The sequence below is a fragment of the Miniopterus natalensis genome, chromosome 14 (genome assembly GCF_054644295.1).
Source record: "Miniopterus natalensis isolate mMinNat1 chromosome 14, mMinNat1.hap1, whole genome shotgun sequence".
Classification (NCBI taxonomy): domain Eukaryota; kingdom Metazoa; phylum Chordata; class Mammalia; order Chiroptera; family Miniopteridae; genus Miniopterus; species Miniopterus natalensis.
The window spans coordinates 13233218-13260259 of record NC_142094.1 but is presented as its reverse complement, the minus strand read 5'-3'; the positions used below and the strand labels follow the sequence as shown (position 1 = coordinate 13260259).

The 27042-nt window shown below is 37.5% G+C and overlaps 1 protein-coding gene across 4 annotated transcripts in view; it reads left to right on the top strand.

Moving 5' to 3' along the window:
• Nucleotides 1-27042, top strand: part of NRG3 (neuregulin 3) — a 953370-nt gene that overhangs the window by 832087 nt on the left and 94241 nt on the right. For 3 of the 4 annotated variants that reach the window (XM_087824120.1, XM_087824119.1, XM_087824118.1), the window contains exon 4: nt 5413-5439. In XM_087824120.1, coding sequence (XP_087680246.1) covers nt 5413-5439 — 27 coding nt within the window. The remainder of the gene's footprint in view (nt 1-5412; nt 5440-27042) is intronic. The other variant, XM_087824121.1, reaches the window with a different exon arrangement.

The following is a 27042-nucleotide window of genomic DNA, read 5'->3' as shown; positions in this document are numbered from 1 at the left end:
AACTACTTGTAATACAATACAAATGGATACCTTTGAACACAGGGAAGCACAGCCAACAAAGTCAAGTAGGCATTGACAATGAACAAGCCTGCCCTTCAGAGGCCGCTAAATATAAGCCCAACTTAAAGAATAGTTGCCAAAAAGATGAAACCAAACTATGAGGTCTGTCTTGTCTTGTCCTACCCAACTTCTTGATGGTATCAGGCATCACTCAAAAATAAGCTTCCAACACATGCTAGTTCCTGGCCTTCGTCCTGAAACAGCTACCCCAACCTATCATAAATCACACTATCTCTGCTGCTGCCCATTTTCCTGAGCCCTAACCGAAATGAAGCTCTTTCTGATTAGGACCTTACCTTGCCTCCTAGAATGAATTCTCTTTGCTTCTTTCTTGACATGGACTTTCTCTCCTCTTGCGTCATCATGATTGGGGATTTTGGCCAGCTCCATTATATCATTGCATTTGATGCTCCAGGTAAATACCTTAGACAGTTGGTCCAAGGCCAAGAATCTTGTACCTCACACGGGTCCTTTGGGTCACCTTTCCTTTTGGTCCCTCTGTCTTTCACAGAAGACTCCTTTTCTGGGGTCTCCATGTTTCTGAAGCTGTGATCTCCATCGGGAGGTGAGAGTTAGTCGTCTTTGTTGTTTGTTTGGTGGAATGTAGTTCAGAGTACTTTTTCTTAAAATGTGTCCATCTTCTCCTGAATTATTATTCATGATGAAGACATTGCAATTTTGAATTTAGGAGTATGATTAAAAACATAGTATTAAAACAATTTGTTAACAAAGGCTTTAATTAATGATTACAAACAGATGTAATGCTGATTGCCATATACTCCTTTCGACTCCTTCTTTTGTCTTGTTTTAATTTTGATCCTATTTTATTTTAACCCTTATGTCTATTAATCATCATCTCTTCTGTATGTCTTCACTGATACAAAAGTAGATTGAAGTTTAAAAGTTAGAATTATTCAACGTGTACAAAACAACTATTTGGATGATTGTTTAAATGGTTTGAAATGACTAAGGGGTAAATCCTGACATAGCATAAATAATGCTATTTTAGTTACCAGGACACACTTAATATTTTTCCTTGTAGTTGATGACTTGTTCAGATGAATCTTAAATTACATACAAAAATCATGTGACAAAGATAGGCATATGTTGGATTTATTTGAATATTTATTAATCCGGTAATTTTGAACTCCAGATTTGTAGATTCTTGTAAGGGGTAATTAAATATACTTTTGCTTGGGAGGGTTTTCTAGAAACATTTGTCAATATTGTTTTTTCAATATCAAAAGAGTTGCCACCAGAGGTGTCATGTTCCTTGGAATTCTTAAAAGCTGAGGTGACAGAAAACAGACTGGATCCACTTTGAAGGAATCCAGATCTCACATGCAGTGGGCAAGGGGTCGAACAGGTGACATTTTATTCATTCAGTAAATATTTATTGAACACCAACAAAATGCCAGACTCTGTGATAGGCTAGAGTGATAAATCAGTGAGCAAAAGAAACAGCTCTTCTTCACTCCTGGGATTTAAGATCCTTTTCCACCCTAAGCATCTCATTTTTCACAGAAGCTATTGTCTTCACTATTAAATGGGCTTCATAGCACTGCTCTACAGGCTAATTTTTAAAATTATATGAAATAAAGTGTGTAGAAGTGCCCATTGAGAAAATATGAGAAGTTGAGAAAGTCGATAAAATGTGAGGAGATGCTGGGGAATGATCATGGGTGTTGAGAGCAAGATTCCCTAGTGTACTCACCTATTCAGGCTTACTATCATTAATTATATAACCAAAGAAGCAGTGTATTTTTTGAATGGACAATTCTTTTATATAATGGAAATTCTTATTTAGTTCTTCAATTAATAATTGTGAACATGGAATCAGAGCTAAGTCTAATGCTCCAAGATGTTTTCACAGGAAAATTCTACAAGCTATTTAGACAAGATGCATCTTTAAAGAGCGGCCTAAACAAGTAGTCACTCATAAACCTCAGCTGTGACCCTGTTTTGATATTTCATTTTACAGAACAAAACGCCCCTCTTGAGTTTACACTGCATAAGCACGTGGCGCAGCCTCCAAGTCTGCCTGCTCCTCCTTGGATGCAAATGAGTGTTCTTATTTAGAGGAAGAGAGGACAATGTAAAATAGAGTGTGTCTGTTCATCAGAAATCAGTAACACAGCTTTCGAGAAGAGACACAAAGAGGCCAGGTTTCAGAGCAAAACCCATGACTAGGAGAATGGGGCTATGTGCTTTTCTGGAAAAGTGGCTTTTCCTTCTCCGTGATTGATGACCTGTCTGGTGTGAGGCGGGCCACAGTAGTAATGTCAGGGCTTACTCTCAATAGTAAAAAACAACCTGTCAATTCTGATGTGATGGAGGAAAACAGAGGATTGGGAATATAGAGTTGAAATGGCCACAGAGAGTCCTTGAATTTAGGCACATAATGCAAAATGATTTTGTTTAAAATTGATTGTAAATTTATTTTACACATACCGAGCAAAGATTGAAAATAACAAACCAAAAATTAACAGGAATTACTTTTAGAAAGTAGTAAAAAAGGTATCAGTTCTTCACTTTACAAATTTTATTCACGAACGTATAATTTTTTTAAAATTGATCTTAGAGAGAGGGAGAGAGAGAGATGTGAGAAACATCAATCGGTTGCCTCCCACACATGCCTCAACCAGGGATCAAACCCACCGTCTTTTGTTGTATGGGATGACATGCCCACCAATTGAGCCACATCAACCAGAGCACCATGTATAAACTTTAAAATCAAATGTATGTGTGGTGATAAAAATAAAATTATATATTTAATGACACAACGTATTTTAGTGGAGGGAGCATGGAATTTAGAATCTAACCTACATTCATATCCTAACTCTTACCTAAGTAGCTGAAAAAAATATCCTTGATAATACTTTTCTCCTTGTAGGATAACATTATAAAATTGAACACAGTACCCAACCTGCCTCGACCCCCAGGAGTGAGCTCACTCTCTTGTCAGCTCTCCTTTCCTCCCTGTTGAAGCCCTAAGGCCTGAGAGATTCAGCCCTAAGAACCAGCTGCTACTCTGTTCCTACATTTTCTTTCCCCTAATAACACAGTTATATACTTGGTAGCCTGTGGTGAACCCTAGTCCCTCGCCCTGTGACCCCTTAACCTTTTTGAAAGGTATATACTCTATGTGTAACAGTGGGGAATTGTCCCCCACCCCACTATTCTTTTGACATTGTTTTACATAGTCGATCTACATTGATCTACATATTAGAGTCACTGCTGACTCTAATATGTAGCTTATAAATAAATAGCATGGTTGTACAAAAGTCCTAGGATCTACCTTCAGAAGATAAGGAATCTGACCTTCAGTCATTCTATCTCTAGAATAATTGCTAACCTTCAACCATAAAACCAGGGTGACGTAAAGCCAGGATGATGCACACCAGGCCATCACCGGACCGGTTTCTAGGTCCTTATCAGAATAGACTGTGCTGGACTGCATGTAGAGAACTTTTCAACTCCCTCCCCTTGATTTCTCTGTTCTGCTTTCCCTCGCCCTCTGTGTAAAAACCTCTGCCTGCACTGAGATGTGGAGATGGGCTTTGTGACAATCAGAGTACCCCATCTTCTCAGGTGACCAGCACCTGAATAAACGTCTTTCCTTTTTCACCAATACCTGTCTCAAGTTTGGCTTTCCTGATAGCAGGGAGCTGAACCATGGGCATTCACATTCACATTAGAACTCAAAACAGTCTTGCCAACTTTTCTTCGATCTACATTCTTTTACATAATACATTAGCTTTCTCTTAGGAGCAAGCCTATGGGTCCTTGGTCTCTCTACCTAACATATATTTTGTGGTTTTCCACTATAGCCCTGTTACTAAGAATTACCAGAGCCTTTTCACTGTGGGCTCCCACTTATTTCTGAATTACTTGAGAACAGAAATCTTGTCTTCTCATGAAAGTGTGCTAAATATATATCAGTATATATTAAGCAGTCAAAAAAAAGTCATGTAAAGAAAATAATGCTTCTACTTTTTTAAAACTTTGTTAAAATCTTCCTTTATATGAGACACATTCTCAATTAAAATAGGTCAGTGAAAAAATGAACTATATACAGGTAAATTTACAGGGACAGAAAGTAGATTAGAAGTAACCAGAGGTTGGGGGAAGGGGAAATATGAAATTATTGTTTAGTGGGTACAGTTTTTTTTCTTGGGGGTTATGGAAAAGTTTGAGAAATATAGTGGTGATGGTAACACACATGGTGAATGCAATTAATGACACTGAACTGTACACTTAAAATAGTTAAAATGTCAATTTTTATGTGATTCGTATATGTATATATATTTATTTACCACAATTAAATAAAAAATGAATTATTTACAAATAGGAAAAGCACTGAATTATTCAAGATCACTAAATACATATTTTCTAAAAAGAAAAGCTCCTTTGCTAAATAAAGAATACATAAAAGGAAGCTCAGCAATCAGTCTTGGAAATAAATACAATGGTAGCAATACTTTTTTTCATTTATTCTCATTTAAGAAACATATTGCTGCAACAGAAACCATCGTTAAATAACGAAATGAATTTATAAAGTGGATAAGTGAATAACTGAGTGATGAAATGAAGCACCACTTAAATGAACGAACCTCAGGTCGAATGCCTGGGCATAGCTGGGCTCAGCTTATCACTGCTGGTTGCAGGCAGACGTTAGCGGGTAAAACGGTGGGCTGTCCCCACGGACATGAACACACTGCCATTCATTTGTCATAGGAAGTGGTCAAGTTTAATAGTAATATGACTTAAGGGTCAGATCGACCGGATATGTGCCCCAGATCTGCCTTCCTTCTCTTTCTGGGACCAATGTAAGATTTTAATCTCGCTGAAGTGCGGTTTTCTTATCTAACAAGAAGAAAAAAAATCCAACATCACTGCTTTTTAATGAAGGTGATGAGCGCCTGGCGAAGGCCGATCATGCCGGAGTCCTTTACTTCTCCACTGCACAGAGCCCAAATGTCTATGTTGAACAAGCGGTCATTCTACGTGAAACATCATGAGTTCTAAAAATCACGTTGGTACCAGAGATTTTGTGTCTGTACATTTCTCTCTTTCCTTTTGAAGCTTAACTTTATACTTCGCATACTTGGTAAGTGATGCAATAGTGTTCCACCTCAAGTTCCAGGCTTCGGAGAAATAGCAATCGTGTTCAGAGCACCCCTTATTGTTGGCGACCTGTAAATTATCTTTCCCCAAAAAACATGCAGTTAAGATGCAGACGCATTATTTTGCTGAAACAGCACTCTTACACGCATTGATTTCCATGTGGAAATTTTTCTAATTATTTTCTCTCCTTCTGTCTCCCTTTCTCCCATGCTGACTTCGGTGTAGCAGACCACTTGGGGATCGAATTCATGGGTAAGACTCAACATTTGCTTCTTAAATATCTGGATAAAGTGAAGTTTGAAATGTATTTGGTGTTCTCCTTCCTCGTCTAATTACACTTGAAATGTTTCATTATCAGATGCTATTAGTAGTAAGAAATGTTTTTATAGATTTTCCACTAAGTAATGGCTCAAAATGAAAGACTTAACTACTTATTGGGAATTCAATTGAATGTTAAGTGCAGCTCTGGAATCATACAGGAGTTAGACTGGGTTCCTGGCTTTGATTGTTTGCTCTAATTCTCAATTTTCTTATCCTCAGAATAGGAATAATAATCGTTCTTATTTTGCTTCATGCATAAATTGCTTAGCACAATGTTTACAAGGTGGCAAACACTCAATAAATGATAGAAAATAATTGTGATGGTTCAAAATGTCACCTTTGCTGTTTTCTGCTGTAATTTGTATTCCCTTTGCATGATGATTGCTTTGGATGCATTTTGGTATCAATCTTAGTTTTGAGAATGGAATAAATAAACTTTTCATTTTATAAAATTAAAATATTTCTTTTAAAAGTACTTGCAGTGATCTGCATGCTTTTAAAGGTATTACAATGCCTTCCACGGGAACTATTCTCTGTATTCATAGATAATTATATTTAGAATGGGTCAGACTTTTCTGAGTCTAAATTATAAGTGCAATGAAAAAAAGGGGGGGTTGGGGTTGATATGCATCATGGCGCAAAGGTGGAAAGATCCTTAAGAGTTAAACTTAGTGAGATGGAGACGACCTCAATTTGATTCCAAATTTATAATTATCTGCTTCATTGGCTTCTGTTAAACTTCAGGTTCTTCTCTTACATGGTAAGGATATAAATACTTGCTTCATACATGAGGTGCCCATTGTGGTAATACTTAGGAATTTACTTATCTTCATTTATTCATTCGCCCATTCATTCAGCAAATATTTATCAAATACTCACTATAAGCAAAGAAAAAATGGCAAAATGCTAGAGACAAAATGTGAAAATGAACAAAAAAAAATGATTCGATGGAGCTTATAGTTTAATAAGCTTACAGGTGATAATCAGGCAATAATACTAATAAACATAAAATTGCAAATTTCTTAACACCTGTGGCAGGCAAGATATAGGAAAACATTGTTGGATAGATAAATATGATATCAACAAGTATTTGAGAGGAATTGAAGTTGAAGGCTAGAAGGAGGAGATTCTTAGGATGACTGCAGGGTTTATAGTTTTTATATTAAATAAAAAATGGGCCCATCTACTGAGAAAGGAACAAATTTATGAGAAATGTTTCATAGATTTGGTTTGGAAATGCTGAGTTCTGGAAGCCTTTGTTATATCTGAGAGAAGATGGCAAGTTGGTAGTCGTATGGCTGGAAGTTTTAGGGTTAATTAGCTATTAGAGATTGCATATTTATATTGGAATTGAATCTCCCTGTTACATGTTATTATTTACTGGTGCTCTATTATCTCAGTGTTAGATTATAGAAAAGGCAAAGACAGTTCAATTCCTACATTTTATTGCCCTTAAGAGTTTTTATCACATCTATCTAGAAAATATTCAAAGGAAGCATTTAGAAATGTAACGTGGTATGGAAAGAAGTGATGGAAGGGTGGCTATTTCAGTGGACTCAATGAGCAGTCATCATGGGAATACTAAAAGAAGTTGGCAGGGAAAGGAGACTGTAGTTATCTGGGCTAAGAAGTACAGAAGATTACGGTCACGGTCACGCAGGGGAGTATAAATTGTATGTTGAGAAGGACATGTGGTTTGTACTTCTCTGATTTATTGATGGTGAGGATTAGCAGCATGGAAGTCTGAGCATAATGGTCACTGTGACGATAATGGGCACTGGGCACAGTGGAGACACAATTTGTCCCACTGGACTGTGGTGACTGGAGGCTTGGAGAACAGAGGCTTCAGTTTAATTGTTATGTAGCAGAATGACTGATACAGGAAATACCTCACGGGTGGTAGGTGGGGACAGGGTAGCTTCAGAAAGCACAAAGTGGTGTGGCTGTGGTTACAGTAAACAGAAATTGCTGCATCAATGTTCACCATCCTCCTGGGCTTTTCCTGAGGCCCTCCAGTGACACTGACACCTGATAGCATCACAATTTGCTAAGGAACCAAGATACATATTAAGAGGTCTATTAAAACATTTGAAATAATTTAGGTACTTGTAGGTGAAAAACCATTAGATCATTTAAATGTAGATGATCCATATGAAACTCAAGACTAAGGACATAGCAAACCTTTCAAAAGGTGGAGGCAAACCATAGCTCGAAAGCCTTACAGGCAATGAGATCTCAGTGTGTGAGTGTTTCACTCCAGCAGAGATGGCCACGAGGGAAGCAGATGGGCAACAAGGCAGAGTTAAAGGGATTACACACGCATCCAGACAATGGCAACTAATGAAGACTCGTTGGTAATGCTGACTAGGTTAGTAAAGAAACTGTTTTCATGAATCTCACTAGTTCTAGGCACTATTTACCCCCACAGGTTGCTCTAACTGAAGATGTAAAAATTATTTTTGTTGCTTTGGAAACAAATATTTTCATATTTAACTTGAGACTTTAGAATTCATATAAATAAAATTTCTTCCACTGCAGGTGACTTCATCCCAGTACTAAGGCATCTCTAGGTACAAATTCACTGGGAAGCAGAAATGTAGGCAATTTAATCATGTGGGTATATTGGTGCACTGAAAATGATCAGTACCAGCTCTGTTTTAATGAGCTCTAGAGCTCCTTTATTGTCAGTTCTTCATTCTGGCTTTGGACAATGTTAATCTCATCTTTCCTTGAGCTGGAACATAGTTCACAAGGTGATAATCTGAAACACATGTACTTTTTCCAAGTCTTTGTTAGCCAGTAGCCACATCTGTGTGCACTCTTATTGATCAGACTCAACACCTGAGTACTTCATACAAATCCTTATTTATAGCAGGAACTCCAAATCACGTTTCAAGAATCATATTGTTATTTAATCAACATACACTTATTATACTATGTGCCAGATACATAGAATATTGAAGATACAGATATAAAATCCACATTCCTTTATGTCTGAGGGCTCTGACACTAAAAAAAAAAAAGAGAGAGAAAGCTACACATAATTGTGGTAATAATATAAGAGGTGCTATAAATAAAAATGACATAGGCAAAATATAATGGAAGGAAGGAGGGAAGGAAGGAAGGAAGGAAGGAAGGAAGGAAGGAAGGAAGGAAGGAAGGAAGGAAGGAAGGAAGAAAGAAAGAAAGAAAGAAAGAAAGAAAGAAAGAAAGAAAGAAAGAAAGAAAGAAAGAAAGAAAGAAAGAAAGAAAGAAAGAAAGAAAGAAAGTTAAATGTTAAATGGGCTTGGGAAATTCAGAGACAACCCCCCAGGGGAGGAAACATTTAAGCTGAGTACCAGCCGAAGCAGATAAACTGTACCCAGGGATGCCATAGCCCAAAGCTATACTCACTCTGTTGCTCCCACTTTAGGGCAAACCTTTCTATTTCAGTCTATCTGGGCCTCTAAGGTCTCTAGAGTCACTGCTTTAGCACTAGAGAGAGAATATCAGCTTCACTAAAACCACTTAACCAAAAACTTTTCTGAGTTGATTTATTAATTGTAAAGAATACCTACCCTATTGAGTAAGCCATGCCAAAGCTAATGTCCATAAAACTGTCAGTGTTCAAAAGGACTTTTCCTTAATGCCATTCCTGAATTTTTAATTACATTCATAATGGTGCTTCTGGGATTGCTACAATGGACATTTCAACAACAAATGCTGCTCTGGAATAGCGTAGTAGTCAAGGTGCATGAAAACACAAAATTGTGAGGTGTTTGGGGAAAAATTTAGTTCATGTTAAACCAATAACCAAAACGATTTTTTGAATTCATGACTTAACCTACTCATTCAGGCATGCACGAGGGAAAGTTGAGGTCCTTAGGGTGCAATGTCTGAGCCTCCCTCACATGCGGACAGATCAGATGGCACAGGCGAGCACCCGCGGAGCTGCGAGGGAAACCCGACGGCCATCCAGAGGGCCCAAGGGCACGTCTGAGTGGCGAGGTCTGGAAGGCACCTTGGGCACGAAGGGCTGCTTCTCATCTGGGAACCCTCTGGCCGCTGTGTCGGGGGCTCAGGCACGGAGCTCATCTCATTACTTCATTCGAGCTCCACATTGATACTCTAGGCATCAAAATGTTTGTCCTAAAGCAGGTGCAAAGCCGTTTGCAACCATGTTAGCGACCCACAGGGAGAGCTGTGGACCAGGTGGGAAATCTTTCATGCTAATGTGTTTCAGTCTTACATGGGAAAATAAAACAAACTGTCTGTTAAATGTTTTGTTTGTGATTTGGCATTGTTTTTAGGATAGCATAATATATTTAAGCAAGGTTTGATTGAGTAAGCTGTAGTATACATTTTTTAAAATCAAAATATTTATAAAACTTGGAAAAAATCAGAATTTAAATTGAAACCTTTAAAAAATTTTTTTAAATAATTTCTGCATTTTGAAGTTTAAGAAGAAACACTGAGTTTTTTGTTTTTTTTTTTTTAATGAGAAGCTTAGAAATGGATAGATTCAGAACTAACAAAGTTATTAATTAAATTTTACCATATACACACTTAAGGTAATCTGAACAGTGAACAGTTTCAAACTCTGTTTGGATGATGGGAAGTGGGGCTATTTTCCTTAATGCTACTCTGCTTATTATGAATGAATTGCAGTGTGTTCCTTTAAATTTAACAGGCTCACGTCTCAGTCAAATGAATTTATGTGATGTCCTAATTTTTGAATTTCATTAGAGATATAGAAGTAAGGATTTTTTTCTCTAGGCTGAAATTTCTGACTTAGGTTTACGGGAAAAAAAAATTTTTATTCATTTGAATATATCATGTTTCTTTGTAATATAGAATGGAAATTTATATACAAATATAGTTGTATGTGTGTTTGTAGAAGGGTTACGATATAAAGTATTTGTTTAGCTTTTCTTATATTAAACTACATGAGAAATCAGACGTGTCAGAGTAATATAAGTCAACATTATTTAATGCTAGACATGTGCCACAACATTTGCATTCTCTTATTAAATACATGAGGCAGGAACTATTTATATCCCTTTCTTATAAATGACAAAGCAGAGGTACATTTAGGTGAAACATCTAATTCAAAGAACAAGGGAGTTGCAAATACAGGATTTGAACCTAAGCCTGTCTTCCTCGGGACCCCTGGAGCTCTAATGGTGAATAATCGGTGGGCATGTCGCACAATTAGAGCTTCAGGAGGACTCGAAGAAGTTGTCCCCCGGCAGTGTTCCAGGCCGCAGTGCAGTTCTGCATCTGGCCCTAAGGTTTGAGGATAATGTTTTCCAAACACCATGATATCGTAAGAATCTTGGGTGAGCAACTCACATTGTCAAGCAGCAAAAAAATAAAAAATGAGCCAGAGGCCGGTTTATAGCTTTACATTCAGAACTACAACTACCAAGTGTACAAAAAGTCTCTCATGTAGGATAACCCACAAAAGTTGTATTGTGCTTGTAGGTTTTCTTGTGATGACACACTATATGTTGAATGACATTAGTTGGGTGGCCCTACTGTTGGATGCTGCTGGGTCTAAAGCTCCATCTCCTCTGATTGGAGACATTTGCCAAATGGAGCAGTGAGGTGAACCATCTCTCCAATGACCTGCCAAGACCCCACCGAAGAAACTTTTGCACAGTTTTGTTTTCTCACCTTTCTCTTTAGCAATATGACCACTGCTTTTCTCTTCACACTATAAGTTTTTTTTAACATTGTCAATGTAGGAAATGCCCAAACTTGTAGAGTATTTTTATAAAAGCTTATTTGAGCTAAACTGAGGACTTATGCTAGGGAGCAAGATCTCAAGTGCTCAGCAAAATGACAGTTCTGCAGCTTTTTTTTTTTTATGTAATTGAGATGAAGAAAGAAAAGTGAAGAAGATTATATGAAGATGGGAAAAAAGGTAGGGGTTGGATTCCAGGATAGTTAACAAGATTTTGTGCTTTTTTGAGGGTAGGTGTCTTATTTCAAAAGTGTGTTAGCCTAGATACACAGAAACAATGGACAGACAGGGTGGGCTTGCTTAAGGCAAAGAGAAACCTTTTACTAGAGAAGTTTTATGCCTGGGGCATGACAATCCACCAACACCTTCCCAGTGAGGGATTTATAATCAGATCATCCTGTGAGGTTACTTTCCACAGACCTTTTTTTGTCCATAGCATGGATCTCAGTACAAGTGTTAATAAGCTCTATGGAACATAAGTCCCTCCAATTATTTTTTTTTCTTGTTTTTGTTTTTGGAAGAGATTCCTTGATTTGATTTGTTTATTTCCAAGACTCCCTGGTCACACCCATAAGGATAATATTTTGGCTTAATTATACACAGGATGAATCTTAGTCATTGGCACATAGTGGTGCATCCAGTGTTTAGAAGTAAAAGTCTCTAAACCAAGTCATGACCACTAAATCAAAAGAATTAAATTCTGACAAAATTGGCAGGTGAGAGTAAAAACTTCCCGTGGCCTTTGAGGAATGGCCACAGCCAAAAGATACACTGGAAAATATGCAGATATTTTAATTATGATTTCTAAAAAGGAGAAAATGGACATTTCTTTAAAAACACTTGAAGCTAAATTCCAGAACTGGTAAATAAAGTTTCATTGGTAGACACTGAGAAGGTATTTGCTGTGAACCACTTGAAAGAATAGTGCTGTTCATTGAAAACTTACTTAGTTTACTACTACATTTTTGCTAAATTAATATATTTTTATAAAGCTGATAAATGACTAGATTGGGAGTTTCTATATAGACTTCAATAGAACCTTAGACTCTCATGAACTTATTTTGTAATGTGGTAAAGTATGGCTTTACATCAATTTAGTGAAGGGTGGATTTGGGGCAATAAAATAGTAATATGAAGGATCAAGAACAGCCATGAGTGGAGCTTCTAGTTGCTTCTAGGGAAACATTTTGATTAACAGCATAAACAAAGACATAGCTTAAACACGTATGAAATTATTGAACTTTTTATAAAGGGTGATTGATTAGATTGAAATAAGATCTGACAGAAAGGCTTTTTATGTTCTCACATTAGACTCAAGAAGTATTTGAGATCGTAAGCAGTATCGGGTTGATTACACACATATGTTAATTACCCAAAATGTACAGAAGTTGATGGTAGATCCCGAAGATCTCCTGGGACGCCCTAGAGACGGGGAAGAAATGAGCAGCGAGGATGTTCAGATTGTCACCCAAGAGTAACTGCCGGCGAGGTAGACGTGCAGCTGTCCCGAGGAGTGAGAGGGAAACAAGGGGACGCGGGCCGAGCACCCGAAAGCCGGAGAGAGGGGGTGCGGGTTCTTCTTCACCCGCGGAGTCTGCTTCGTGGGCTCACACGGCTCTGACAGTCAGACCGGGGCGCCCCTGCGGGGGGTCAGGCCCTGTGCCCGGCCAGAGTGACACAAAGACAAGCGAGACAGACTCTCAAGCAGGTCACAGCTCATTGCATGGGACACACTTGTAAGCCAATGACTGTAGTTCAGAACATGCAGGGCGTTCATTGAAGTGTTAGTGGATGTTTTCTTTTGGTGATTTTCTTTTTTTACAAAACTTAAGGGCCTCCCACGCGTCTGCAGGATGTGAGCATGTGTTTCATGCTCACACACGCCCATAGGGTTGGAGTTGAAACGCCAGGTTCCGGGCCCTGCTCGGCTCCTCAAGGCCTCCAGCATGCTTCCGTCCCTTCGTGAAGCTCAGAGCAGATGGTAGCGGGCAAGGTTTCCTGAATTATTTTCCAGGGAAGCCTGTTGCTTTAGGGACCCTACTCTGGCAAATCCTGGGAGAGGGGGACACGGAGGAGGACAGGCCCACATCCCATTGGCACTGTCAGAGACACCTGTACGTGGAAGAATAAAGGGTGTCCCCATAGTTGGGAGGTGGCAGAAGACGACAGGAGGGAAGGGGACAAGGGAGAGCACAGCAAGGCCGAGACGGAAGAGCACAGGGGGCTAGGGCGTGGCCGGGAGTCCTGGGTAATGCGGGAAGCCTAGTGCCGCGAAGGGGAGTGCGGTAGATGCTGTGGTTGGCTAATCAGGTCAGGGCTGATTATGATGACCCTCTAAGCCCTTCCAAGAAGTATTTTTCTCCGGTAAAAGAAAGCCTTCAGAGCTTCCAAGCAGGGGGGTGATCAGATTTCCCTTGGAAAGCTGCGTGGAAGGTTGCCAGAAGGCATTGCATGCAAAACCCCAGCTAGTGGGCCAAGCTCAAGATTTTACTTCAAATATCCACCAAATGCTTGCTCTTTGAACAACTGTGGGTGTTGTAAAGGTGAATTTCTGTTTATTCTGTGTCAAGCACAGAAAAAGAACCCAGGGCAGATTCCTGGAGAAGCAGTGGGATGAGGAGCAATGAGCAGAGCCACGGGCACAGCGGACTGAACTGGTCTTTGCGGGAAGGGTAGGATTTCTGTAGGCAGAAGAGGAAACATCCCAATGAAGAAGTTGAAGTTAACAGGACCAGGGTGAAGCAACGTGCTTGGAAATATTGATCCTTATCAGCAAAGGCAAACTGCATTATGATTTAAATTACATATAACTTTTATTTAAAATGTAGATCAAATCATGCCATTCCCTGCATGAAACTTTCTAATGGATTTAGAGTGAAATACAGACATCATTTGTTGCCATGCCAAGTCCACCACAGCCTGGCACTGCCTACTTCCCTGATTCACTTCCCACCACTTTCCTCCAAGCTCACCAGGTTTCTGCTTCACCCACCTTCTCCTAGTTCTTCTATCTACCTCAGGGCCTTTGCACTAGCTGTTCTCTCCATACTAGCTATGTTACTCACCTGCACACGCTTGGTTCCTCCTCATCATAAAGACTTCAGTTCAAATACATTTCCAAAGAGACATTCCCTGGCCACCTTATATTATGGCTTTCCTAAATCATTCAAATTAGTCTCTTGGTGTTTTTTTCATGGAATTTATTACTGTCTAACTTATTTATTTGTTCAATTTTGTTGTAAGTCTCCCTATGGGAAAACAAGTTCTATGAGAACAGAACTTACTCATCATTGCATCTTATAAGAGATGAAATGCTTAGGATAATTACAAGAGATCAATAAATATTTATTGAATTAATAATTTTAAAAGAATTTAAATGGTGTATGGTTTTCTTAACTCTTAGGTTTCTTAAATAGTTAAAAAACAGTATAAACAAAATATCAAAGAAACGTAAGGCCATGTTGTTTAGTTCTAGATAATTCTCAGTCAATCATTAAAATTACTTTTGGAGATCTCCCCTGTTTAAGGAGTGGATGGTGCATGAGGATTTCTCAAAGGTGTAGCTTCCAACTCACTCAGGTGTTTTGTGCAGCCTTAGAAATGGACCAGTGTCCTAGAGGATCCTGACTGACCAGATATCTTCTTATAGAATATTTCCTGAGTTGGTTGTTTTTGCTTATACTTAAGAGAGATGGAAGGGAGGGAATTAACATTTGCTGACTATTGAATGACTTCTGGGCATGGTTGGTGATTTCACATGAGTTACCTCATTTTATCTTTCAAAGTTACTAGGAATCTAAAACATGTGTTATGGAAAATCACCACAATCTGAGTAGCTGGGTTTTTGGCCTGGAAAACATTGATTCTGTATTTTTTTTTTTTTTTTAGCATCCTGTGGGGATACCAGATGTGAGGAGTTACTTGGTGTGTGTTCAAGGAAGCTATCTATATTTGGAACAAAGACAAAGGGATTCAGGGCAAAGAAAGTTAGTTTAAAAAGTCTAGCAAGGTAATTTTTTTCATTGCACACATGAAGAAACAAAGTCAATGGAAGCAAAAGCAATATGCTCAACTGATAAGTAGCAAAGGTGAATTATAATCCAGATGAAATGTCTCCAAAGCCCACGTTTGTCCCACAATCTTTTCCTACCAGCATAATTAAAGATGGTATGTTCTGTTCACTGTCCCTGCACTGGGCTCCAAGCATATTGAGTCAGGGATATCCATATACTCGACTAGGACCTCAGCTCTAGAAGATGCCTTGTGGGTAAGGTTGCCAGATTTAGCAAGTAAAAATGCAGAACTCACACTTAAATTTGAATTATAGATACACAAAGTGTTTAATGAATTGCATGGGGCATATCTATATAACAACCTATTTGTTGCTTACAAAATTTAAATTAACTGGGTGTTGAGTATTTTCCCTGGCAACCCTAGCTTTGGGGCCATAACCACAATGAAGCCCCCAACGGGCCTGTTTCTATTTCACACTTCATTCTCTAAGAAGGCTGAATTAAAGTTGATATGAGGAGTGCGGAAAGATAAGCAGAATTAATGGGGTAGGTGAGCAGGAGGGATTGGAGTAAGAGTAGTTTGTGTGTCTCCAGGTGTAACTCCGCTTATTACATGATGAAAATTAGGCAAAAATAATGCTCAGTTGTTTCCAAATTACCTCTGGGCAGCTATGAATATTTAACATGGCAAATGCAGTCTGTAAACTCATTGGTTCTGGACACTATGAGTCCTGCTGTCAGAGCAATTGATGAAGTATTTTAAAGCCAAGTTCTTATTGTAGGTGAAAGAGCTTAACACATTAAATGTGGATGCTTCAGAAAACAAATGGTAGCACGCTCCCTTCGTTAAGCAGCTTTTGAGAAAGTAGCATTTAACTTACCAAAGGATGCACTCCCAGGCAATATTAATGAAGTCATAACAGCTGTGTCTTTATCTGTTCACCATCCATTCATTCCTCCATTACATTCAGGCTGCTAACTTCAGTTACAAACATGTTTTTATGAGAATCTGGGACTTTTTTTTTAAGAGAGAAAGTCAAGGTTATTTATTTTCTAGAGTTGTACTGTGGAATCCTAGTAGTGGTTCGGTGATTCGACTTTGCTATAGCTGCAAGAAAAAAGAGTTGCTATGGGATTCAAGCGGTGCAATGGAAAGAATGCATATACTCTGGAGTCAGGCAGATATGAGTCAAACCTTTACTTGTTCTTCTGTATGTTGTGACACCTGAGCAACCTATCTATCATCTATCTATATCATCTATCATCTATCTACATCTATCTATCATCTATCATCTATCTATCTATCTATCTATCTATCATCATCTATCTATCTATCATCTATCTAATCATCTATCATCTATCTATCATCTATCGTCTATCTATCAATCCATGCATGTAGACTTATCTCTCTCTCTCTCTCTCTCAAGTTCATTAATACAAAGATTGATGATATAATCCACCATATATGCATTTATTAGCATACATTAAGCACTCAGATTATACCCTTCCTTTCTATGTTCCCTAATGTGTTGCACTGTATTTGCCCAGTTTGTTTACTAATCTGTGTGTCTGTGTATATGTCTGTCCATGTGTGAGTGTCAGTGTGTGTGTGTGTATGTGTGTGTGTATTCATAAACCCTCAAGGATAGAGGGTGCACCAGCTGTGTGCCCTGGCTGTCCTCTCCAGTACTTTGCCAATGCCTTCCTCTCTGTGGTTCTTTGCTTGCCTTCTGGGGGCATTTGCTGAGGAGAAACAGTTGAAAGGGTGAGCAGCTCCTCCAGCTGTGCACCTCCATCTTTCCTAAGCCCCACATGGAATGGAATCAAATCAAATCTTCCACCCACCATAGCCCAGGAAAATGGCTAGGCTTCTACATGGATAGAATTATTGTTTGCTTGTGTACTATTATTTCCAGGGTCATGGAAGCCCTGTCATCTAAGGAACCCTTACCTTCTTCCTTGATTCTCTTGTCAGATTCCACCTTGGGAGTTTTCTGAAGTCCAGAATGGTGTCAAATACTAGAGCATTTTTGACACATCTTGACTCACCACTTCTCTAACCTCACTTCGTCTAATCATGTCATTCTCAACCATTCAAAATAACATTTGCTTCTTTGAACATACCATCATGTTTCTATCTTTTTCGCATAATATTTCTTGCTCTGTGCCATGGAACTAATGCACACCACCCCTTCCCTACCTCATCTTCATGTGTATATCTTCATCCCCAATGTGTCAGGTGCTTATGTCTTTAGCAGATATGGTGCCACTGTAGTTTGACCTTCTTTCTCCAAATACTGTGAAATGCATGAGGGCCACTATTATCCAACAGCATCAGATCAAGATATGAATTTCTAGACCCTTTGGCTGCTCTATACAGAAATTCCACATGTTACAAAGGCCTATGTCACACGTAATTTCAGTACTGCCTTCTGAGGTGGCTAACACTTATGACTAACAAAGTAAGACCCTGGGGAAAGCTTAAGACCAAATATCTGGAGAACCAAAGATTAAATCAGCTGCCAATGAATAGCTGTATGTGGGTGGACAAGTGTGGCTCAGTAAGACTTATTCATCTATAAAATGGAATATTGAGCCATATCTCACAAGAATGTGGTTAAAATAAAACAAGATGAAGTATTTCGAAGAACACAGTCATGGACTTTTATTTACTTTTATATTTTTATGATGCTCCAGAATGTAGAAGACATAGTTTAAAAACTAGTTGGAGGATGGTTGTGTTATATAAGAAGACATACTTCTTTTTTCTTATGCAAAAGCAAAACCCTTGGGAATTGTATAACTATAAAAAGGGACATTTTTTTCCTGATTAATAGTAAATGTTATATACTTATAAGTATGTGTTGCAACAATTGCCTAATCAAACTCTTATTCTATGAACAAATGATGTATTATTAATAATCATAAATTTGGAAGAGGCCTCAGATGTGAGCTGGTTGAACCTGTCCCTTTTAACTGGTCAGTTCTTTAGAATGAATGGAATTCTGCCTCCCTGTACAGCACAGTGTTGTAAAGTCATAGATTCTTGGGATTCAATCTTTGTTTGTATTGTGACTTTGGGTACATTAATTTCCCTAGGCATCGGTTTTCTTGTATGCAAGGCAGTAATAATCATAGTATATATTCCAACAACACTTGGACTTGTTGAAAATAGTTCCTCCAGCAAACCTGTACCTGCTCTGTACCCTATTCGTCGACTGTCTTGTGGTATTAGATGGACTCACTCGGGTGAGTCCATCTAATACCACAAGACAGTCATCGTGGCCTATCCCAGTTTTATCTCCTCAGTGATACTTGTGATGATAGTATTTTCAACTCTTCTTTCCTGTGCACTTTTTTTCTGGGAAAGCTATGGTTTGTCAGTATCTTTTCAGAAGTCTAAATGTATTTCCCAAGGCATTTTAAAATTTATATGAGAAAATGCATGTCACACACTTAGAACAGCCATGTGCAGTGAAATGCTCCAGAACATCTTAATTTATCTTCCCTTCCATTCTTTACACACTGTAATTTTACTAATTTAATTTATAATACCACTTGCTTATTTTATCTCCATCCAGGTGGCAGATTTGTAAGCATTTTGCTATAGTTTTTGTTGTTGCTGTTTTTCCAGCCACTTTCCTAAATATATATGTACATTGGACATGGTGGGCATTACAGCACGCAGTCCTGCCTTTTTAATGTTGAAATTTAATAAAATTTTGTTCAGATTTATCTTGTGATTTCTTTTGATTTTACATTTGTATGAGATATCGATATAATCAATTTATGCCTAGTTTATATATCTCTCATTTAAAAAATCCCTTGAAATATAAAAAGCATTGTATCATAAAGCTGCAGTTGTCTAATATACTCTTTAGTCAGCAAAAATATCTTTAGGTCACTTTTAGGGGACTAACTTTTGGGCTGTCTTTTACCAGATTCTACTTATACAATGGTTTACTTTCAAAATGTAAGACTTTACATTTATTTCCATTGTCATCTTTGTTTTAGCCCATTTTTCTGTCCCACAGGTAGAAAAACACAGATATTTTTGTTTACTGATTGTAATTTATAACAACTTGAACTTCTCCAGTTGTTCTGTTTTTGAGACACACTCACTGACAGGTGAGGACATGCTGAGACAGGTGCTCTTTAGTGATTATTGTTAGTTGTAAAATGGGACGCAACGTCAGAACTACAATCTCAGGTTCCAGAATCTTCTTTCTTTAGCTCGATGTTATGCTAGGAGATGTCTTAGTTTTGGTAGAGCCAGTCTTCTGTCCAAGAAGAATACTCCTTTCCCTGTAACTTTTTCTGAAGTTTTTTTCCCCCACTATGTGTCCATTTATATATTTTGCTACTGAGAAATCACCGAATTTTCAAACAGAATTATAGCAAAGGATGCAAAGGCATGATGTTCTGGTAGCAGAACCATGGGCATTAAAGGAACTGTCCTTGGGACAGTCCTTGGGTTTTCTCTGAGGGCGACAGTGTGTCTCCCCTGGGCTGACGTGATGGGCAGCGCAGTGCGGGGAGAGATGGCATCTCTGTACTTACTATCCTAGCAGGCTGACGTTACTCTCAGGTTACCATTACGGAAACAAGATATGGAAACTATTACTCATTAGCTATATTAAGAATATACTGCAACTTTGGCCAGTTAGAGCTACTTCAGTCTGAAAAACTTAGGTTTATGTAAAAGTGAGACCAAAGTGACCAACCATCAATATAAATGTGCAATTTGTCAATACTGAACTTAAAAAAAAAAATTAAAAATTAAATATAGAATGGAAGTCAATTGCAATATGACCATTGTGACTGTTAGACCTTGAAGAAATAAGGAATTATGTAACATCTTTTGGGGAAATTTTACTAGATGACTTTTAAGCTTTGAAAGTGGTTACGATCTGGTCCTGTTTGAGATCCTGTCACACACAGATGCTAACTCATATATATGAACACCTATTATTCAAAATGCCATAAAAGCTTTTCTGTCCTTCGGCATTTTTCTATCAGAAATATTTTTCATGAAACAAAGATGATTTCATTTCCTTGGTTTCAACATTGTTTCACAGAAGGGTGGATTTTTCTTCCTGTCATCTGTCTTCTTTTCATGTGCTCTCAATTTCCCGTCCTCATTTATCTTTTCCTAATGCCTTCCTCTTTTATTTCTTTTTCTTGGAGCTCATTCTCACCAGCAACACGTTCATATGTACATGAGTTTAAGAGTCCTTGTAGGGGAAAACAGGATATATTTTAGGCAATGGTGAAACTTTTTTAAAGTTCAAATTGAAACAATATATTTTAAAGTTTTTAAATGAAATAAAACCATAAAACCATTTTAAATACATAACTTTATCTTTTCCAACTGATTGAGTTGAAGTAATAATGGGACCAACACATACAGGGGCTTTGAGGTTTAGTATTTGATGCCAGTGCCATTGATTTATTTAGAATATTTTCATAAATAATTATAAGATCAGAGTATATCATGGGTCAAAGGGATCCATGAGATGTTTGAGTCTGGAGTCCAGATGCTCATGTTTATTATGAACTGAGGGTCAGCAAAGTTAAAAGACTTACCTATATTTACTCAAGTAGAGGCAAAGCTGGGAACCAACAGTAAGCATTTATTAGCGACCTGCTAGTAGGGGCAGTCTTAGAATTCCATCCTTAGCACTTTTATCTTTCCATGGCAGGCAATTCAGTTTTTCATTCTTTTAGGCCAGTGTTATTTACATCTACACAGCTAGATATCCCTTCTTGTATTCCTTCTTCAATGAGGATTCAGTACAATTAACCTTGAGGCTTGATGACACTCCTGTAAAATTATTGTAATTAACGAAGATGCTTTAGCACAGAAGCAGCTCCTGCCATTCAGAGATGTCTTGGGAAATGTCTCGCACACTCATTGTTTTGATGTGACTGAAGATGTTGTATAGCAAGAGTGGTGGCTCCTGCTCATAATACGAGGTCACATTCTGTTTCCATGGAGCAATGTAAGCTCAGACTAACTGCTGCATTTATCCCTGGGGCCCCTGTGCCCAGCGCAGGGGTGAGGCTGTAGCGGGTTCTTGTCAAATGTCGCTGGAGGACTGGATTTACATAAATAACTTTTATTCCTTCACATAACCCAGCATCGTCTCCTATTAACTGGAATGTTATTCTACCTAGATGATATTTAAAATTCCTTCATAATGAAAAACAAAACGGAACGAAACAAAAAGCATGGTTGAAAGAGTTTACGGCAAATTAGAGAGAACTTGGCTCTGAATTAAGTTTTCAGTCCCTGCTGCATAGAGCAAATTGTTAGAATCAGCATTCGTAATTGAGCTTCAACAAAAGGCTTTGTTTCACAATTTGCTCGAAGGTAATTAGAAAAATGTGCATGAAAGCATGACACGTATAAATCACAGGTATATTCATCCCAATGCATTTTGCGTAGTTTATTTTTATAGCTCATTTTGTAAAGCCAAATTGACTGTATTGAAACAGACAATTAAAGAAAGGTAAAGGGGCCAGTATTTTTCCAGCAACTGCAGTGTGGTGGGCACTATGCCAGACACCGAACAAACTCTGTCTCAGTTAATCTTCTCTGCTCTAAATATCACCACGATTTCACAGAGGAGGAAACTGGACTATTCGGGAAACTGACCTTGGAAGGTCAATAAATACATTCTTCGTTCAAGGTTTGTAAGTATAAGCACAGTAATTACAACTTATATACATATAATGTGTGGTAGGGGCAGAAGTTGAACCCAGTTCACCTGGCTGGCATTCGAGGTATTTTTACAAGGGCAATTTGCATTGCTGATTTTTCTTGAATAAGACACAGTTATTTAAATTTATTTAAGTTACAATGTAATTTATAATCATAAATTTACAGATTATTATTTTTTCCAAACAAACATCATGGCATCATTGCACAGCAAACAAAGACTATTTATAAGGGCTCCCTTTTTGCACTATTTTCCTTGGCTAATTGGAGCCTAGAATGACTTGAGTTGTGAAAAGGCATAGATTGGTTCAATAAAATTGAACTTGAATACAGACCCAATTTTAAATTCTAATATAGTATTTCCTAAGGTAAGTTCTCTGGAGATATATATATACACATGCATACTCACTCTTCTATGATATGAAAGTCAAAAACTAAGTAATACATTACAGAATTTCATGATCAAGTATACTGAGAAAATGTTGTGTTAAAGAAAATTAAACATTTGCTTTAAACTATATAAATTCTTATATCCTTCAATATGAGAATGTGTTTTGTGAAACTGCAAGGGAGAAATGAAATTTGCAAAGTCCCCAAACCTTTCTTATCACAAACATCTCTTTTGAAAGGAACAATTGTTAACTCTTGAAATATAAGGGGTCAGTGTGACAAATTTTAGGAAATGTTTATTCATGTATTTATTTAACAATAATGTATGAGCACTTAATATATGCCAGTCATTGTGTAGGCAGGCGTTGGGTTGTGGAATGGTTGAAACAAACATTCCTGTCTTTGTGAAGCTGATATTCTAGTAATAGAGACAGAATGTTAACAAGACAAATAAGTAAAACATGTAAGACTCAGATCCTAAGGAGGGGAAAAATAGTGGAGCGGAGGGTAAGGCGTGCCGTGACAGGGAGGTGATTTTCTAAATAGGGTAGCAGGGAAAGTCTCACGGAGAAAGAAGCATTAAAGATCGAGGTGAAAGAGCAAGCTGTGTGGATGTCTTGGGAGGCATTTCCCAAGCCCAGTTTCAAGAATTAGAAGCCTGTGTGGCTAGGGCAGAGTGCTCAAGGGGAGGAGTCAGAGGATATGTGAGATCAGAGAAATTATAGGGACCCAGGTCAGGTGGGTCCACATAGATTAGAGTAAGGGATTTGACTAAGAGTGAAATGGGCTTTCCCTGGAGGGTTTTGAGCCCTGGAATGACCAAATCGGCCTTATGACTGACTTTTTTCAGAAAAGCCAGACGTTGTCAGGGGAGAGAGCAGAAAGACCAGGTGGGAAGCTATTGTAGTATCCAGAGGTGACATGGCGGTGACCAGCAGGAGAACTTAGGTGAAGTGAAATCAGATTCTGGATCTATATTAAAGGGAGAGAATCTACTGGATGTGCTGCTAGATCAGCTATTGTGTTTGAGATAGAGCAATCGAGCAAGGATGCCTCCAGAGTTTTAGATTGGAAGGGTGGTTGTCACTTATTGGAATAGGGAAGACTCCATTCCAGGAACGTATTCCAGGATGTGTGAGGGAAGGTTGAATATTAGGAGTTCATTTTTAACTTAGTAATTTTCAGATATTTTTTAGGTACTCCCGTGCAAAGGATGATTTTGCCAATGGAATACTAAAGTAGGTAGTCCACGCCACCCATTGCCCACTTGCTTACGTAGAGCGCATGAAAATTCCCAAATTAGAATGCTCTAGATTTAAGGGGCCAATCCTAATTTACAGAATCTTCAACATAAACTAAAATCCTATAAACTAAGTGTTGCCATATAGAATGAATAAGAGGCGGGGAGGTTGCAAAATCCCTCCCTCCCATCCTAGAGCGGCTCTCATTCATTGCCTCTTGGGGGCTTGCAGGTGGAGTTAACCATAAAACAGCCTGGTGGTTTCTGGGTGCTTTGAGATGGCCCAGCACTTCCTCTGAAGGAACCTCAACAGGAGGTTTTCTTGAGTCCTGCTGATGAGCAGCACTCTGTCCACACCTCTTCAATTAATACAGCCTCAGGAGGAATTGTCGCTGCTCTATAGATCTTCTGTTGTGACAAAGACAGCTTGTGACATCACTTTCTCAGTCTGAAGGACTTCTATTTTGAGACTGGTGACAGCTAGCCAGGAAAACCAATACTCTAAGTGAATTTAATAGATTCTATGCTACTTCGGTTGCCATGGAAACCTTAGAAAATATAGGGGCTCTAGATGATCTCCCTCCTAGCCAATATTTTTCTAAACAAGTTCAGTGCCTTTATTTGTAGGGAAAAAAATAAGTTTTCTTTAATATTGCAAACATATAGAGAAAGTGTACAAAATATAAATGTGAAGCTTAAACGTTTATTATAAAACACAAACTCACATAACGAGGCATGTCCGGGAAAAGAACACTGCTGGCTATTGAGAAGCTAATCGCTTGCCCTTTCCAAATCACAGCCCTTCTAAGCCCTCAAAAAACAAACAAACAAACAAAACAAGGCAACACAACCAACAACAGCAGGATCAATACCCTAGTATGCTATCTATTTTCTTACTTTTTAGCTTTTTACCACCTGAACCATATAGATTAGCTTGATTTATTGCATTTTATATGAGTATATTTAAATATATCTTCATTGTATGAAGATATAGTAATTTATTCATTCTACTGTTCACTGGCTTTGTTTCTTTTCCAAGTTTTAGAATATTACCAATAATTATGCCTTGAACATTCAATAGCTATCTTTGTACAAATGTGTGTTCATTTTTACTTAATATTGTTGGGCCATAGAATGCACTTATCTTCACATTTAGTAGATAACACAAACTTATTTTATTGCTGTGGTTTTGTCTTTTTGTCATAATTGAGTAAGAATATCTGTTGCTCTATATTTCCGCCCACACCTAAAATGGTCCCTAGTTTTAATATTTGCCATTATACTCTATGTGTAATGTAATATCCTTTGTCTTTCCCAAATGAGCGTGAGTGCACTTTCATGTTTATCTGACATTTGGTAACCTGTTTGTGAAGCACTTGCTAGTTCTCCTGCTCATATTCTAGTGAGTATTCTTATTTTCTTATCCATTTTTCAGAGTGAGGCTTTATCTAGCATATAATTTGTAGCTTATAATAAGTCTGTGCTTCTGACAGATCAAGGAAGCCATACTTACACTTCTCTCTACAGGAGTGTAGGAGTTATCGTTGGCTATTTGCACTTTCATATGCATTTTACAATAATTAGTCAACTTTTAAAAAGGAAGAAAAAAATGAACTTGCTTTGATTTTTATAAAAATTACATTAAACCTACAGATTAGTTTGGAAAGTATTGATAAATCTTTAAATATTAAATCTTCTAATCCATGGTTATAGCATAGCCCACCATTTGCTTAGATCTTTAATTTCTCTCTTAATGTTTTATAGATTTCTGCCTAGAGGTTTTGCATGTCTTTGTTAGATTTATCCTTTGATATTTAAATATTTAGTGCTATTGTAAATGGCATTGATTTTCAAATTTCATTTTCTCTTTGTTGTTGCTACAGAGAAATTAAATTGATTTTATATATTGATTTTATACCTAGCATCCTGGCTAAACTTGTTTATTACTTTTAATCATTTATCTAGAAATAGTCTGGATTATCTATTAAATCATCATCTGAATATTATAAGAATTTTTTATTCTTAAATTTAAATATTTTATTTCTTCTTACTGTCTTTCCGTACTGTCTAGACCTTCCTATACATTGATTAAAATATTTATAGTAAGTTCATTGTCTTATTCCCAGTCTCAGAGTGAAAGTTTTTAATACTTTTACCATTAATTAAACTGTTTGTTTATGGCTTTGTTGCTACCTGCTATCACAATAAAGAAATTTACTTCTATTTCTAATTTTTAACGATTCTTTAAATTATAAAATTGTGTTGAATTTTACCAGATTTTTTCTCAATCTATTGATATCATCATATGATTTGTCCTTTAGTTTGTTGATGTCATGAATTAAATTGATTAGGTTTCGAGTGTTAAACCTATTTTACATTCCTGGATTAAATCCAAAGTGCTTGTGCTATATTAACCTTTCTGACTACTACTAGGTATAGGCATTCTATTTGTTAAGAAATTTTTATTCATAATTATGATTGTAATTTGAGCCTTATTTTATTCTCAAGAAATTCAGAAATATTGATTAATTATAAACACTTTTGGGTCTAAAAACAAAAATTATTCAGCGCAACCAAAACAAGGCAAGTGAGGGATAAAGAAGGAAAGAGAAAACCATAGAAAAATCAAATAGATTCAAATAGAGGACACATTTAAAAGATGTTTAAAAAATTTAGAAATATAAATAATCATAATTAATGGAAACACACACAGGCACACATATACCAGGTAAATAATGACCAGAATATTGAGGATGAAATGTTATAAATATTAGATAAAGTGAAATTTGAAAAAATTTACTAGAGATAAGATTCTGAATAGTTAATAATAAATGTTTACTTAACTAGGAAAATATAAAATTATAAAGTTATTTGTGCCTCGTAATACAACCTCAACAGACATAAAGGTTAAAAATGTGTATGTACACATATCTAGATATCTATAATATTGATAGGACACAAGACACATTCAAATAGTTATACCATAGGCTGGGGTGGTTCAGTTGGTTGGAGCTCTGTTCATGAACCCCAAGGTTAGATTCCCAGTCAGGGCACATACCTAGGTTGGGGGTTCAATCCCCAGTTGGGGCGCATATCTTTCTCATATCGATGTCTCTCTCTCTTTTTCCCTCTCTCTCTCCCTCACTTTCTCTCCCTCTTCGTCCCTTCTAGAGATAGAATCAATTTTAAAAATAGTTATACCACAAGAAGAAGTCTTCATATACCTCTCTTGTTTCTTAGATCAAAGAAACAAACAAAAAATCCAAGAGCTTATATACAGAGTATGGCAAAAGTAGGTTTAGAGTTTTGTGTACCTGAAACAGAGTTTATATCATATTTTTATTTATAAATTATTGTATTGTTTTCCATACAAACAACTGTAAACCTACCTTTGCCCCACCCTGTATAATATAAAGTGTACAGTTTAACATTTTGATTTAATGGA